The sequence below is a fragment of the Neopsephotus bourkii genome, unplaced genomic scaffold (genome assembly GCF_033783945.1).
Source record: "Neopsephotus bourkii isolate Nb327-2 ecotype Australia unplaced genomic scaffold, CSIRO-AGI_Nbou_v1 NB_845, whole genome shotgun sequence".
Lineage (NCBI taxonomy): Eukaryota > Metazoa > Chordata > Aves > Psittaciformes > Psittacidae > Neopsephotus > Neopsephotus bourkii.
The window spans coordinates 913,523-927,198 of NW_026901341.1; the positions used below are offsets into that span (position 1 = coordinate 913,523).

Below are 13,676 nucleotides of genomic sequence, written 5' to 3' on the forward strand. Positions count from 1 at the left end.
CTGTGATTTTAGAGCTTTATTTCGACCGACAGTTAATGACATCTGTTCTGCTAACAGATAAGCATGCCTGGCTGGAGAACCCGAGGCGCACACATACACGCACACACTGTAGACCATTCCATCGTACATCAGCAGCACAGGGTTAGGCACTCGGACTAGGGGTCGGGAGAGAGGTGTGAGGTGAGATACACAGGCACTTTTCCTTAGTACTGGCAGCGTCCAGTCTTAAAAGGTAGTGTTAAAAACTCTTCAATAAATTAATCTCCGTTGCACCTTCCTCGGTGGTGCAACCTTGTACAAGCAGCCTAAAAACTTTAAGATCCTTCCTGCCCTGTTTTCTGTGTCCTCCTCAGATGTTATACCCATCACTTTGTGTCTATAGCACTGCAGAGCAATAAGCAAAGCCCTGAAGCACACTCCCTGTCCTTCCCTCCTGGCAGTGGCCGTGCCAAGGGCAGGAAGCCATCCCTACCCCTTTTACTACCTGTTCTGTCCTCACTACTTCTTTGATGATGGCTTCAGCCAACTGCCTGTTAGAGTCCTATCTTCAGGTGGCAGTTTAGAGCCCAGCTGTGAGAACCCCCCTGGAACAGGGCTGCTCCCTAACAAATCTGAATCCTATATGCAAGCAATCAAAAGACATTTATTTATATAAAGTTCTGTAAAAAAATAAATTTTAAACAGCATAGTTTTCATAGAGAAAAACATTTTCTACAGAGTTCCAACTGCAGGATTTTCATATTGTACCATCATTAAATAAGGTGGGACACCATGTGAATTTCATTGCACTAGAAGAAATGCAAAGCATCTTTTTAATATAAAGATATACAGAGCATTCTAGACAACTACAGCTGTGTTACAGCTATGTGTTCTTTTGGATTTGGTCCAAAGAAACCTGAGTCTGTTTCCAGAGAGAATGAAAAAACATTGCACAGACAGCTGATCGCTTGTTTCTTGCTGAAGGACACTGTAAAGATCACTCCCTGCAGCTCGCTCTGTGTCTAAGTTTCCCCGACTATCAATAGTGTCCTTTCTTGGACTCTGGTCTTAAGTATTCACCTCACAGTCGTCAGGCTGCTTAGAAGAAAGTCAGTCTGTTGTCAGCGCCAAGTGACTGCTCCCAGTGGATTATCACCTCTTCTGCTCCCAGATTTCAGCCATGTTTAGGTCTAAGTTGTTAAGGCCTTTCAGGGCTTGAAGGTTTCCAGTGTAAAAAGCTACATCTGAAGTAACCAGTCTGCAGTGAAACATACAATAAGGTTAGCGCCTGAACCTCTCACATCCACCCAGAGCAGTCAGAAACAAACAGGGTTTGTTCATGACTTGGGCAATTACAGCAATAGATGTTCAAACGCTATGCCTGGATGAGACGTTTTACCTGTCAATTCAAAACTCACTGCTACAGATGTGGTTTAACAGCAGTGATTGTACCTAGCAGGATTACTGTAGGTGCAAAACTAACATTTTACTAGGTAAAGCTTCCCTAAAAATGGAGAACTTCAAACATCAAGTTCAGAAAACTCAGCAGGAATCTAAAATCTGGAACTTCTCTTGCTGTAATCCCTGCCTTATCTGGACTTAAACCTCCATTCCATCAATTGGGATATTAATTATTGCAGCATTAACGTCTGTATCCTAGCAGGTTAATGTAAAAGCAACCAAACAGCAGAACAGTTACACTGTTTGTAGTAGTTAATACAGAGTGAAAATCCCTCATGCACACCAGGACAGTATGTATCGTAAGTGTGATCATAACGTTTCTAGTTCGAAAGGAGCAAGGTGGAGGATTAAAAGTTGTATTTTCATAGTAAAAACATTAAACCAGGATTCAGAGTCCTGGATTGTTACTATTACTATAGAAACAAGCAGTTTAAAATAGGCCAAGGATCAGAAAAGCACGTTAAGAACTAGGTCAGTGAAGACTGCTGGAACAGCAGCAAGAACAGCAGTGTTTGATGTTTCCTTTCTTCAACAGCCCCGACTGCATTCCCAGAGCTGTGTCCTGAAGTAAGAAACTGCTGTGGAACAAACAAGCGTGGGGTAGGCCTGTTCCCAGTGGCAGCAGGGACACCCTTCTGGCAGGGAGGATGAGTGTGCTGGGAAATACACCACCAGTACATCACTGGAACGCCTGCCCTCAGCCCTCCCATCTCAAAGGGATCCTTTTAGGCCATCTGACTACAAGCATCAAAGAGCAGGATGAAGACAGCACAGTGCACTGTGAAACGCTCCCCAACATGCTCTGGGTGCTCTCCTTTCTGCTGGGGTTGTGCCCTGACTGCCATGCAGTAAGCTTCTTGGCTCACAAATACTTCAGGAGGTACCAAAGGCAGCTGGGTGTTATCCTGCACATATACCACAAAGAAGTACAAAAAACCATTTCAGATAAGCTCTTTCACAGAGTACAAGGATAAATAAGCTTAGAGCAGGACAGGAATAGGAACAAAACTTTTGGAATCGCAGACTGGTTTGGGCTGGAAGGGACCTTAAAGCCCATCCAGTTCCAACCCCCTGCCATGGGCAGAGACACCTTCCACTAGATCAGGTTGCTCCAAGCCCCTGTGTCCAACCTGGCCTTGAGCACTGCCAGGGATGGGGCAGCCACAGCTTCTCTGGGCAACCTGTGCCAGAGCCTCAGCACCCTGACAGGAAAGAATTTCTTCCTAAGAGCTCATCTCAGTCTCCCCTCTGTCAGTTTAAAGCCATTCCCCCTTGTCCTGTCACTATGTGTCTTCATAAAAAGTCCTGGTTTCTTGTAGCCTCTTTAAGGCACTGAAAGCTGCTCTAAGGTCTCCCCTGAGCCTTCTCCAAGCTGAACAACCCCAGCTCTCTCAGCCTGTCTTCAGAAGAGAGGTACTGCAGTCCTCTTCTTCATTGCAGTAATGTTTGAAACGTTTATAAGCTTCCCTCTCTGGCTTCTTCAACCTAAGACAATGCTTTCTCACATATGGGTACACCAGTATCACCCTTACTACACTCTAAATAAACACCGCCAGGTCATCAAGAACAACTACAAACCCCACTGTGCTGGGGACAACCCAACTTACAGCAGAGTTTGGGCTGCAGGAGGCTGATGGCTCTCCTGGGGGGTGTGGGACACAAGGCACAGCCAGCCACCTCCTCCCCAGAGAGGCACTACTGACCAGTGTGGCAATGGAGGGCTGTGTTGGGCAAGGCGAAGAGCTCTGTGAGCATCATCTCCTGTTTCCAATGTAGTTCTACTGCAAAACCAGTTTCAGTGGAGAAGCTGCCCATGGCACGGATGAAATACCATTTCCTACATTTGCTTTGCTAGCGCCGTGAGTCATCCTCCACGTTTCAAAACTGCTTCATGAATCATGCAATTCCTGCGAATTAAACTGTGGCTACAGCTGTCACAAGAGGAGAAAAAGCAATCCACAAATGAGGAAACCTACAGCAGGTTTCCAGTAGGACAATGCCCAGCTCCCAGTGTTCCTAGCTACAGAGGCATAAGTCACATCCTCTGCTGTAAGGAAGTTCCAGATGGGACATACTGAAACATGGAGCATGGCTGCATTCCGCAATCACAACTTCTTGCAGCAGACAACGCCTGCTCACCTCAAGTAAGCAATGAAACCCCAAATGCCCAAGCATACCCGTTCAGAGGTCCTCCGTCATTGACCACATTGAGGTGGGCCAGCTGCCTCTTCAGGTGAAGTTTGTAGCTTGCGTTGATGCGTAAAAACAACATCTGGAAGAAACCAGAGAGGCAGAGTGAGGAAGCATCCCCACGCCTGCACCACCGCCTCCACAGCGGAGATACCCTGCAAACACCAAATCTTCGCTTTTGTATTGCAATCCCCATGATCTTCCCTTTGGCCTCCTAACCTTCGTGGCCATACACAGTTCGTACCACAGAGGACAGTGGACATCCTCACTTAATCGTTACATATGGCTCTTAGAGGCCACATTCTTTAGAACATGAATCTTCCTGTTTCCTGAAGTACCTAGTGACTTGCATTGTGGCTATAAAATAACAAGTCTCTTTCCTGTACTGTAACTGCTTAGTCTTTTTTCCCTTAAACAGTTTCAAGGGACCATTTAGTTAGTGCAAAAGAGAAGCTCCAAGTTGGTGTATTCAGTGACTGGTTCAGTCCTTCCCATCGTTAGATTTACAACTCTACAGTAGAAATGACTGCAACAAAACACCCAGAAAGCACACCTGGTACAACCTGCAGCATAATACATTCAGGGACCTTCAAAAGCCACCATGTCTGAGCAGCCTTTCAGAAGAAGTCTCTAAAAGGGCTGGACTTGAGCCTCAAAGTGTTGCCATTTGTGTCGTTTCAGCACTAGTTCCTGAACTGATTCACCTCCCTAGGCACTAAAATGCCACTCAAAACGCTGGCATCACTCAGTTCTTTTGCATGTCTTATCATTCTCCCTGCACATCCAAACATTTCCTCCAGCTCAGACCGAGCTGTCAGTGTGACTGCTGCCAACCCCTTTAGTGTGTGGGCTTCACAAAGACTCAGTAAAGAATTCCCTTCCCCCCTGTACAAAGCAGAAGTCTCTCCTGGTACCCAGTTCATGTGCACTTGCATAGGAGGTGTTACAGGGATGTCAAAAATAACATTCACCTGAGTTTGCTCCTCGGGAAGGAGATCATATATAGCTTCATGCATCTTTGCCATTTGCTTGCAGATATTCCTGAAGCATGCTGAAGGAACAGGAGCCTTCACTTCATACTGGAAATAAAACCAGAGCCAGTTACTCCTTCTTACCACTTTAAAACAGTTTATATAGGAGAGCTCCCAACCTGAAGCTCTGCGTTGCTAATGCCATCACGAATCAGGGTTCATTTAGGACATTACAAATTAAAGCTGGGCATGACCTGGTTCAGCCAAGGACTCCCATCATGGTCTTTTAGCATTTCTTGCTTTATAAGCAAGCAGGAACACTTGAAACAGTATGGAATCTGAGGATTTCATAACTCAATCTATTCATCTTTGTTACCCTGAATTGCTTCTCTTTGCTCACTGCTTTTTGCTGGTTCCCACTACCCTGTGAAATACAGAGAGAATAATCACTGTGCCAGCTCCACAGATGCACGCCATGTGGCCTGCTAGCTGGCCCACTCCTTCCTATTTGTGTGAGTCAATGACAGACAAGCAGCTCTACCTCTGAGGAATGTGCCCCCCAAGGACTTGATGACAGAAACCTACTTCTCCGAGATCATAAATGTCCCAATTTCTGAAGAAACAAGGGAAGGAAAGTGTGAAGTAATGGCAGCTCCTGAAAACTCCAGATTTATCAAAGAAAAAACCCAAACAACATCCCCCTTCAGTTCCTGGTGGAGAGGCTGTGCTGGCACAGGCCTGGGTTAAACACTGGTAGGTGAACCTTTGGTAGGGTGATTCTCCCCTCCAGAGCCTTGCACAGTTCAGTGGAAGAACTGAATCACTGTAACTAAGTTCTTTACAAACACACTGGAGGAGATGGTCTCTCTTAGGCTGGGCTGGGTTGTGAAAGAGATCAAAGCTTGCCTGTGTGTGAGAGAATGAAAGAAATGAGGAGCTTGGAGAACATCTTTATGAAAGGCCAAGCCAATGGCCTGTTTTGACAGGGAGAGTAGCAGAAAACAGTGCTTATTGCTCCAGGAACCCTGTGTGGAACAACCACAAAGCACACAGGATTGTGCCTCAAGGCACGAGAGTTAGGCAACAGTAATTTACTATTTACCAGTACGCTGTAAAGCCAAAGGGGACTGGCAACTTGCAGCCATGGCTCTTGCATGACTACAGACACATCAAACTCTTCACCGTGATGGGTGAAAAGCAACAGCATCAGAGAGAAACATGAGCTCCATCCAGCCCTGTGAGGTGCTGGCCATTTTTATCTCCAGCTAAGGTCAACAGCCTGTAATACCATGAGGGATCAGAGAAAAAGATTAGTGCTCTTCTGTCCAAGCAGTCACAAGACAGCAGTCTCCAAGAGCAGCTCAGAACTCCCACTGGATTCTTTCCATGAACATTTACCCCTTTATAAAAACCTACGCCTTCTTCACATGTTAATTATAGCTGCAAATACCCTGTTCCTGCTTTATCTCCCTGCCAGAGTTAATGAACAGATGCTGGGAACTGCCCATGCTGTTGGGAAATGCCTCACTGAGTGCACAGCCTCATCCTGCGGCAGTGTGAAGACAGGTCCTGTTCCAAGGAGCTCCCAGAGGGAAGCACAGCCTGGAAATGGGAAAGTAACTTGTCCATGTTACCCAAGTGCCAGGTCAACGTCCCATCTACGGGAACAAACTGCTGGTCTCCTACAGAGCAGGTTTCTGGACTGTGCAATGCCAGTCTTCAAACCATGCTGGACATGCACTGCTGTGAAACTCACTTGCTTAGTCATTCATATTCCCACACTTCAAAGCAGGTGACCACTTTATCCAGGCAGCACTGAAATGGACTCTCACAAGAACATATAAACCAAAGGACACAGTGACATGGTTGCACTGCCATGCTCGTTTGCACATTTCCTGGTTTTATGTTCCTCACAGCCTCCAGTGCCAAGGTTTTATTATTTCAGGAACAAGATGAGCCAAATTATGGGGTAAGTTGGGAATGGAGGAAAATCAACACGGGGTCTCCTTTTCTCCTGTGCTGTGTGGGTTGCATTCATGTGAGCCTTCAAGAACTCTAAAGGACACAAATATTCTCTGTTTATATCTCATGCCAGCTCAGAAGGGGAGAACGGGGTGTAAAGATGGAAGGACAGTAAGGGATGGATACCTACTCACTACCACCAAGAACATAAGCAGTGTTACTGGTCTGTTGTGGGCTAACTTGTTCAGTATCAACAACCTAAATTCTTGCATTTGTCTCTTATTTGCAAGAGATAAGTGGTAAAGTGATAGAAAGTCAATTTACTTCATAGAACAGGTATTTCTATATGGGGAAAAATAACCCAAATAAAATAACAACAAAAAAGCAGCAGATGGGTACTTGATCTCTAGAAAAGGACATAAACATGGTTTTAAAAGTGCAAATACAAGAATCCTAATTGAAATGCTTTGGCTCTTTCTTCCCCCTTGAGTTTCAGTAACACTATTTAATAGCCCAAAGAAACGGGTGAAAAGAGAAAGCACAATATAAAATAAACAATAAAATAATAGAAACAGCAAAGAAGACAGAAATCCTGCTTCTTGCAGCTGTCTCCCTGCAGGCTCCATCAGTCCGTCCCCAACCTCTGCTTCTCATAAGCTCCTATAAGGAAGAGCTTGGTCCATGCCAATAAACCAAATCTGTCACTAAATAATTGATTTACTTCTCTCATGGAACAGCTTCTTTGTAAAGAGCGTAAGATGCAAAGCAAAACACTCAGCTCTAAAAGCTCATGTTCTTTATCCATTAGGTCTATGGGCCCAGGAGGTCTCATCTTGGGGCAGACTGTCAGCATATTCCACCTTGAGTGGATCCAGCTCAGGACCAACCTGTTCCACTGATCAGTGCTCAGAAAGCAAACCACCAGGAGCACTTCATGGGTCAGCTATTAACACTGCTACGCACGGACCTTCAGTCCCCAGGCCTGCAGCCCAATAGATGGGCTGGTCCTTCCCCTCCATAAACTCATCCTCCTCAGCAGTTTTTGCTGTTTCCTCAGCTGCAGGAAATTACACCCTCCCCACTTCCAAAGAGGCACTGCTGGGAAGAGCAGGAAACGGGAACTGGCTCAGCCTGCCTGCAGATAAGAGCTGTCAGTAGATAAAACTGCTGAGAGTAGGAGAGCACTTCAGTTTCTAAACACCAGAGCCAAGCACCAAGCAAAGCAGTTCTGAAGTTACTGCTGAAGGAGAAAACAAACAACGTCTTCTGGTGGGGGCAAATGACACCCAGGTGGCAAATGTTAAAGACAAAACACATTCACAAGCACAGCACAGAGCTCTGTGTTTACATGGTTTAAAGAAGCTTAAACAAGTCCCTATTGGGAAAGTCTGTGTCTCCATTTGAAATATCCAGACTGTTGTATACAATGAGACCTCCAGTTGAAATTTAGAGAGCGTGTAATTATTTCCATAAATCATTACCTTGGATAACAGTTTGTCAAATAAGCTATCCATTATGGCAACGAGCTTTGCTGAAATCTCAGCTACGTGGTCGTGATAATCCTGTAATGGAAGAAAGCAGGTTTTATTTACTACCTAATAGCATTCATATTCTTCAGAGCACGCCTGAAAAGCAGAACTTTGTGTTTCATTAGGAAATGCCAGAAGAATTACCTTTGTAATGTGGTCAAAATGCCTGAGCATGCTATACTGCTTCGGCTGCAGACGAGCTTCAAAATGAGCCCTGATAATAGGAATGTAGTGTACGATTAGCTGTAGGCAACGTGAAGAAAGGGCTGTAAATCCAGAAGAGAGAGAGGGAAAGAAAAATAACTTCATTATTACACAGGAAGAGTCATTTTGCACAGACTGTATCCCCTTTAACATAAATAACGGATCTGACAATTTAACATGCCTTTATTCAGTTTTTAAACCAGGAGGTGTTTGTTTCCACTGGGAAACCTCACCCAGTGAACGCACCAGACTAGTACCTGGCTGATCATACCCAGCTGCTGTAAGATATGGGGCAAGGGACTCATTTTACAAGAGGCTTTAAGTGTCTACTTGACATTTTGAGCCCTGAGCACATGCAGACATCGGAGAGATCTCCAAAGACCTGACTCATCAGCTACCTGAGCTCGGCAGCAGCCACATTCTCAAGGCATCAATATTTCTTCTGCAGGAGAAGTACATAAACACCCGGCCCTGCCATTGCCGAGCTGCTCATAACCTGCTCCTGCCTACGGGATTTCCAAAGCTGAGCTTACCCTGTGCTGTCCAACAGGGCCTGAGCCACAGAACACACAGTGGTGCCAGCATGGTCACCACACTGGCTAAGCCTTCTGGAGCAAAGACCTGAGCCAGCCTTACTTTTTGTGTTGTCTGCTCCGACACTTTGGCTCATGGCCCCTCTCAAGTCATCCTCCTACTTCTCTTTCAAAGAGGGAAAGGCAGATCGGTGATCAGGACATCCTGGAAGTTTGAACACTTGCTTCAACCATCAACTAAAGCCTCTTAATATCAGGAGACAGTTTAAAACTGGGGGTCTTGAGTAGCGTGTCACTTTTCTGGAGCATGGAACAGGGCAACTAGTTCTCCCCAGCTCCTCAAAGCAGCCAAGGCTGTCCAGGAGGGTAAGCTGGAGCTGGTAATTCAGCTAAATAGCTGCACACTGAAAATGAGAAACTCTAATCTAAGCCACATCGTAATTCGGATTCAGCACACAGCCACAGAGTTCTTAAGCTACCTGACTGTGCCAGGACATTCAGCCACATAAAGACTTCTTGATCCAGAGCCACCCACAGAAATCCCTCTGTGCATTACTGACATGTGGTTATAACCCACAGGAGCTATGTGTGGACACAGCATGACAGAATACAGCACCATGGGGCAGAGAGCACAGCACAGCTCAGCGAAATGCACAGGGAGACAGGGGTTTGGCTGCATTCCCCTACCTATCCCCACCCAGTCTCAAGATCTGAACACTAAGCAGCTCCCAAGCATGCCTAAGTCACCACCAAAAAAAGCAGCTATACCTTCCCACAGTCAAAACATTGTCATGGAAAACTTTCTAGCTTGTATATTTGTTCCTGTTTCCTTCATGTAACACAGCAGAGCTTTACATTTAAAGTGGTCCAGTAGACAGCAAAGGAACTGTATGGATTTTACTGCATCCCTTAATCAGACAATCAGCTTTTATATATGTTTTACCGCCTAACCAGCAATGGCTGTGTTACACCCTGTGTTCCATACACAGCATCACCAAGCGTAACACAAACGTTTAGGGTGTTTTTGAGATTTTAAAATGTAGGAAACCATACCTAGGTTTTTTGTAGTGATTGTTTTCAAACCGACAACTTGTAATGCACCAGCCCCAAGCACTAGTTGGCAACTTCTGGAGTTGAAATACTGTGAGAAAGAAAAAACAGGCAGTGAAAATGCATGCTGGCTCTTTAACTACACACAACCACAGTTTACAAATACCATCAACAGAACTTTGCAAGATTAAATAAGATTATTACGAAGGCCACTTCCAGAGTTTCATATTCTGTACTGCAGAGGAGTCCACAACTGTTAAGACAAAACTACTCTCAATAGCATTTTTTGACTCGGTTTATGCCAGAGCACTCAAGGCAGCATTTCAGCAAAGGGAAATACCAGTATTAAAACCACAGTGATTTCAATTCAGTGACTGATCTCTGCTTCTCTACGAGATCTTTGGGTGAGGTTTCAAGAGCGTGAAAGAAAAGCAGCAAGTCAGCCTTGCTGCACACTATGTTCAGCCTTGCTTTGAAAGCAGCACACAAAACCAGCTTTGTACTAGGAATCTGTAAGACCTGCTTCTCATACCAGGGCCTTGGATGGAGAGATGGGTAGAGATCTCACTACTTCTGCTAAGTAGAGGAGACGTGCAATATCAGAATGGAAAATATGAAAACAAGTTTCTGTTCTGGCTCTAGACCTTCCCCACTCCTGATGTTAAAGGAAACTTGAAAGCACTGAAACTCACTGCTGCTGAGGTGGCTGCATCTCTGTTTGTAACACTATAAAATACCAAGATTAAGAAATTATGTACAGATGATGTTAAGCCATGTCAAACCCCAATTCTGTAAGAATTCCAGATATAGTGGGCAACTCATGACTTGATCTTCCTTAGTTCCAGGAAAAATGTTATCACCATGCACACAGGCCAGCAAAGTCTCTGGGCAGCAACACAGCTCCTTTTAGCATATTCTGTCTTATTTTGGAATTCTGCTCCATCACCCAGCTTGAGACACCAGACAATCTACAGTGGCTTGGGTGATGCAGTAGAGACAGAGGAGCCATTGCTGTTGTCCCTATCTCCTGCACCGAGTAAGTCCCAGGGTACATGTTTGAACAGAACTGTCCTATTGACGCTGGGGTGGAAACTGGGAGACAAAAACCTACAGAGAGCTGACTGTTTCATGCACCTGAAGAAAGATTCACAAGTATTATGACAAGATCACCCTGCAGCTCGTGTCTGCAGCACAGAGGATTTCACTCGCAGAGAGCTCCTTTTTCTGGGGGCACACAATCCTGCTTCACAGGTCTTGCTTCACAGTAACGCAAGAACAGACCCAAAAATTTCAACCCAGCTCAAGTAAAAACAGGAAACAATTCTTCTGGTTATTGCTTGGAGTCAGTCCCAAAACTGAGGAGCACTGTGAACCCCACACACTTGCTCTGGGCTGCCTCAGTTGTGTACCCAGGGCCAAAAAAGCAACCCACACCTAAGTGCCACAACTGAACCTGAAATATGTGTGGTCCCTGAGCTGAGAGGCATAATCTACTCTGCTCTCAGACGGAAGTCAGGTTCTGAAACTGACAGTCATTTCATCTCCTCCTCCTGCAAAAGCAAAACCTTTTCTTATGCCTCCTGGTGGACTTCAGTAGTAGATCCACTGAGCCAAAGACCTGTATCCTACACAGCCTAAGCTTCTCTGAAGTTACAGTGCTAACTCTTTGACTGTGTGGCAGACCATTAAATACACACTTTATAAAGCATGATAGACACTCATCCTCTCGCCCTGCCTGTTGTGCATATTACTCAGCTATCGGACAGCCTGTTGCAGACAAAGCAGTGAGGGAGCAGCATGCCTGAACTGTTGAAAGAGCAATATCCCCTCCTTGTGACTGTTTGGAGGATATCATTCCTGTGTTCTGGCACTGTGGCTGCAAGCCCTCTCGTCTGCATCACCTAGACAACTCCAGGAACTATGATCATGTTTTTATCCATGATAAAATAGGTGCCAGCTCACTCTGCTCACACCCACAGGTCAGAACGGCCTGGAATTCCACTAACTGGAAACTCTTTGCAGTTTCCACCATATCGTGCTACCTTCAAAGCTTGCAAGCTCTGACAGCTGTCAAAATGTGTGGTGACCTGCAAAGACAAATGAATAGCTCTTACTTTGTTCAAAGCAGCAGAAAATGAGCTTTTGTTTTTGCTAGCTGTTCTTGTCATCTTTTCAATTGATGGAACTTTGCTGCCAGATAGGAAATACAGTATTTAAACTGCATATGATGTGTGACTACTGAGGAATAAAATAAAATACATAGAGCTGGAACAAGATAGGGGAGGGAGAGAGAAGTAGATGCAAATCTGGCCATGTCTGAGGCATCTGCTGCTATTCTACCTGTCTGCAAAAAGGTGCTGCCAGACTTGAATGAAGCAGCAACTGGAGAACAGGAGGTGAAGAGGGGCATTCCCAGCTCCAGGTTTACTGAATTGCCTTGGACACTACCTTCAAAGGGAAAGGTTCATGGATGAACCTTAATGATGACTACAGGGAGGAGTGTATCTGCATCTGGGTATTCAGGTAAGAACTATCAACAGGAGGATTATTTAAAGATCCATCTCCCAGGCTGTGTTTCACCTTCCCTGCCCCTACCTTAGAGTACAGTATACTTCTGAAGAGTAGAATCTGTTAACCTTTTATTGATTATGCTGACGTTTAGAAATCTCAATATCTGACACAACCTTTGTGAGCAAAGACACAAGTGAAACCTTGAAATAAATTAACTGCTAGGTTTTGGAAACTATATAAATATATGACCGTTTTAAGGTGCATTCTTGTGCTTCTTTTATTACTGTTTACTTATAATTACCTTGCTCTGTATGTGCTTTACCAGCTTTTCTCTTCTTTAGTGAGAAATAAATGACAAACAGGTCCTGGTCTTTCATCATCTTTACATTTTACAACAGAAGCTTCATCCCATACTATTTTTCATGCTTCTACTGACTATACCTCTACTGACTTGTAAAAACCCAGGGACTTGTTTCCACCCTGAATATAGATGTATGTCTCTGGCATCTGAGACCAAACTGCTTTTTCTTCAGCAGCATTAATTCTATACCCAGCCTGAAGGACAAGCAGCTATGACAAGTACAACAAGATGGGATTTCCAATTAAACAAGTGGAAAGGCAGCCTTCCCGAAGTTAATTCACATAACCAATTGCATCTTTAATTCCCTTAGTTTAAAAGGCCACCTTATGACACAGTAACAAACACATTCATTTATAGACAATTGGTATCATTTATATGAAATCATAAAAACACGTGAAGCATCACAGAGTAAGACACGTTCTCTGCCCTGGATACCCCTGATTAGCACAGATGGTACATCTGGAGCCATACCTTCAGTAAATCGGACAGGCGGGTAAGCATGTCAGTGGTGATGGACGGAATGTTATCCACACACTGGCAGTACTCAAGGATTATTCTTATTAATAGCAATACTGTCCTACAAGAGAGGAAACAGACAAATGTCATCTCAGTGCACGGAAGATGTTGACAAAAATCAAACATGGGACAGTCATGCTAACAGAAAGCTACCTAATCTACACGTTATAACATTAAATAAACCCACTAACTGATCTGACATAGAAGTAAAACATAAAAGAAAATACACATAAAGATGGTTATGAAGAATACCCAACTCCACAGGGTGGCATCTGGAAAAGTACTTAACATATGTGAGAGAAAATCTGTGAGGTTCCTTGATACAGCTTTCTAATCTCCAAAAAAGCTACTAGTGGTTCTAGTGGAACTAGAAGTCTTCATGTAGATGTTGGCAGGGGACAAATAATGC

General features: G+C 44.6%; 1 protein-coding gene across 7 annotated transcripts in view; it reads right to left on the bottom strand.

Annotated features, from left to right (window-relative positions):
• Position 1: 1 nt before the first annotated feature.
• Positions 2 to 13,676, bottom strand: part of VPS54 (VPS54 subunit of GARP complex) — a 51,658-nt gene continuing 37,983 nt past the window's right edge. For all 7 annotated transcript variants that reach the window (XM_061356197.1, XM_061356192.1, XM_061356193.1 and 4 more), the window contains 7 exons: positions 13,223 to 13,328; positions 9,883 to 9,970; positions 8,237 to 8,358; positions 8,045 to 8,125; positions 4,602 to 4,709; positions 3,618 to 3,712; positions 2 to 1,237 (listed from right to left, as the gene is read on the bottom strand). In XM_061356197.1, coding sequence (XP_061212181.1) covers positions 1,132 to 1,237; positions 3,618 to 3,712; positions 4,602 to 4,709; positions 8,045 to 8,125; positions 8,237 to 8,358; positions 9,883 to 9,970; positions 13,223 to 13,328 — 706 coding nt within the window. In that variant the 3' untranslated portion in view covers positions 2 to 1,131. The remainder of the gene's footprint in view (positions 1,238 to 3,617; positions 3,713 to 4,601; positions 4,710 to 8,044; positions 8,126 to 8,236; positions 8,359 to 9,882; positions 9,971 to 13,222; positions 13,329 to 13,676) is intronic.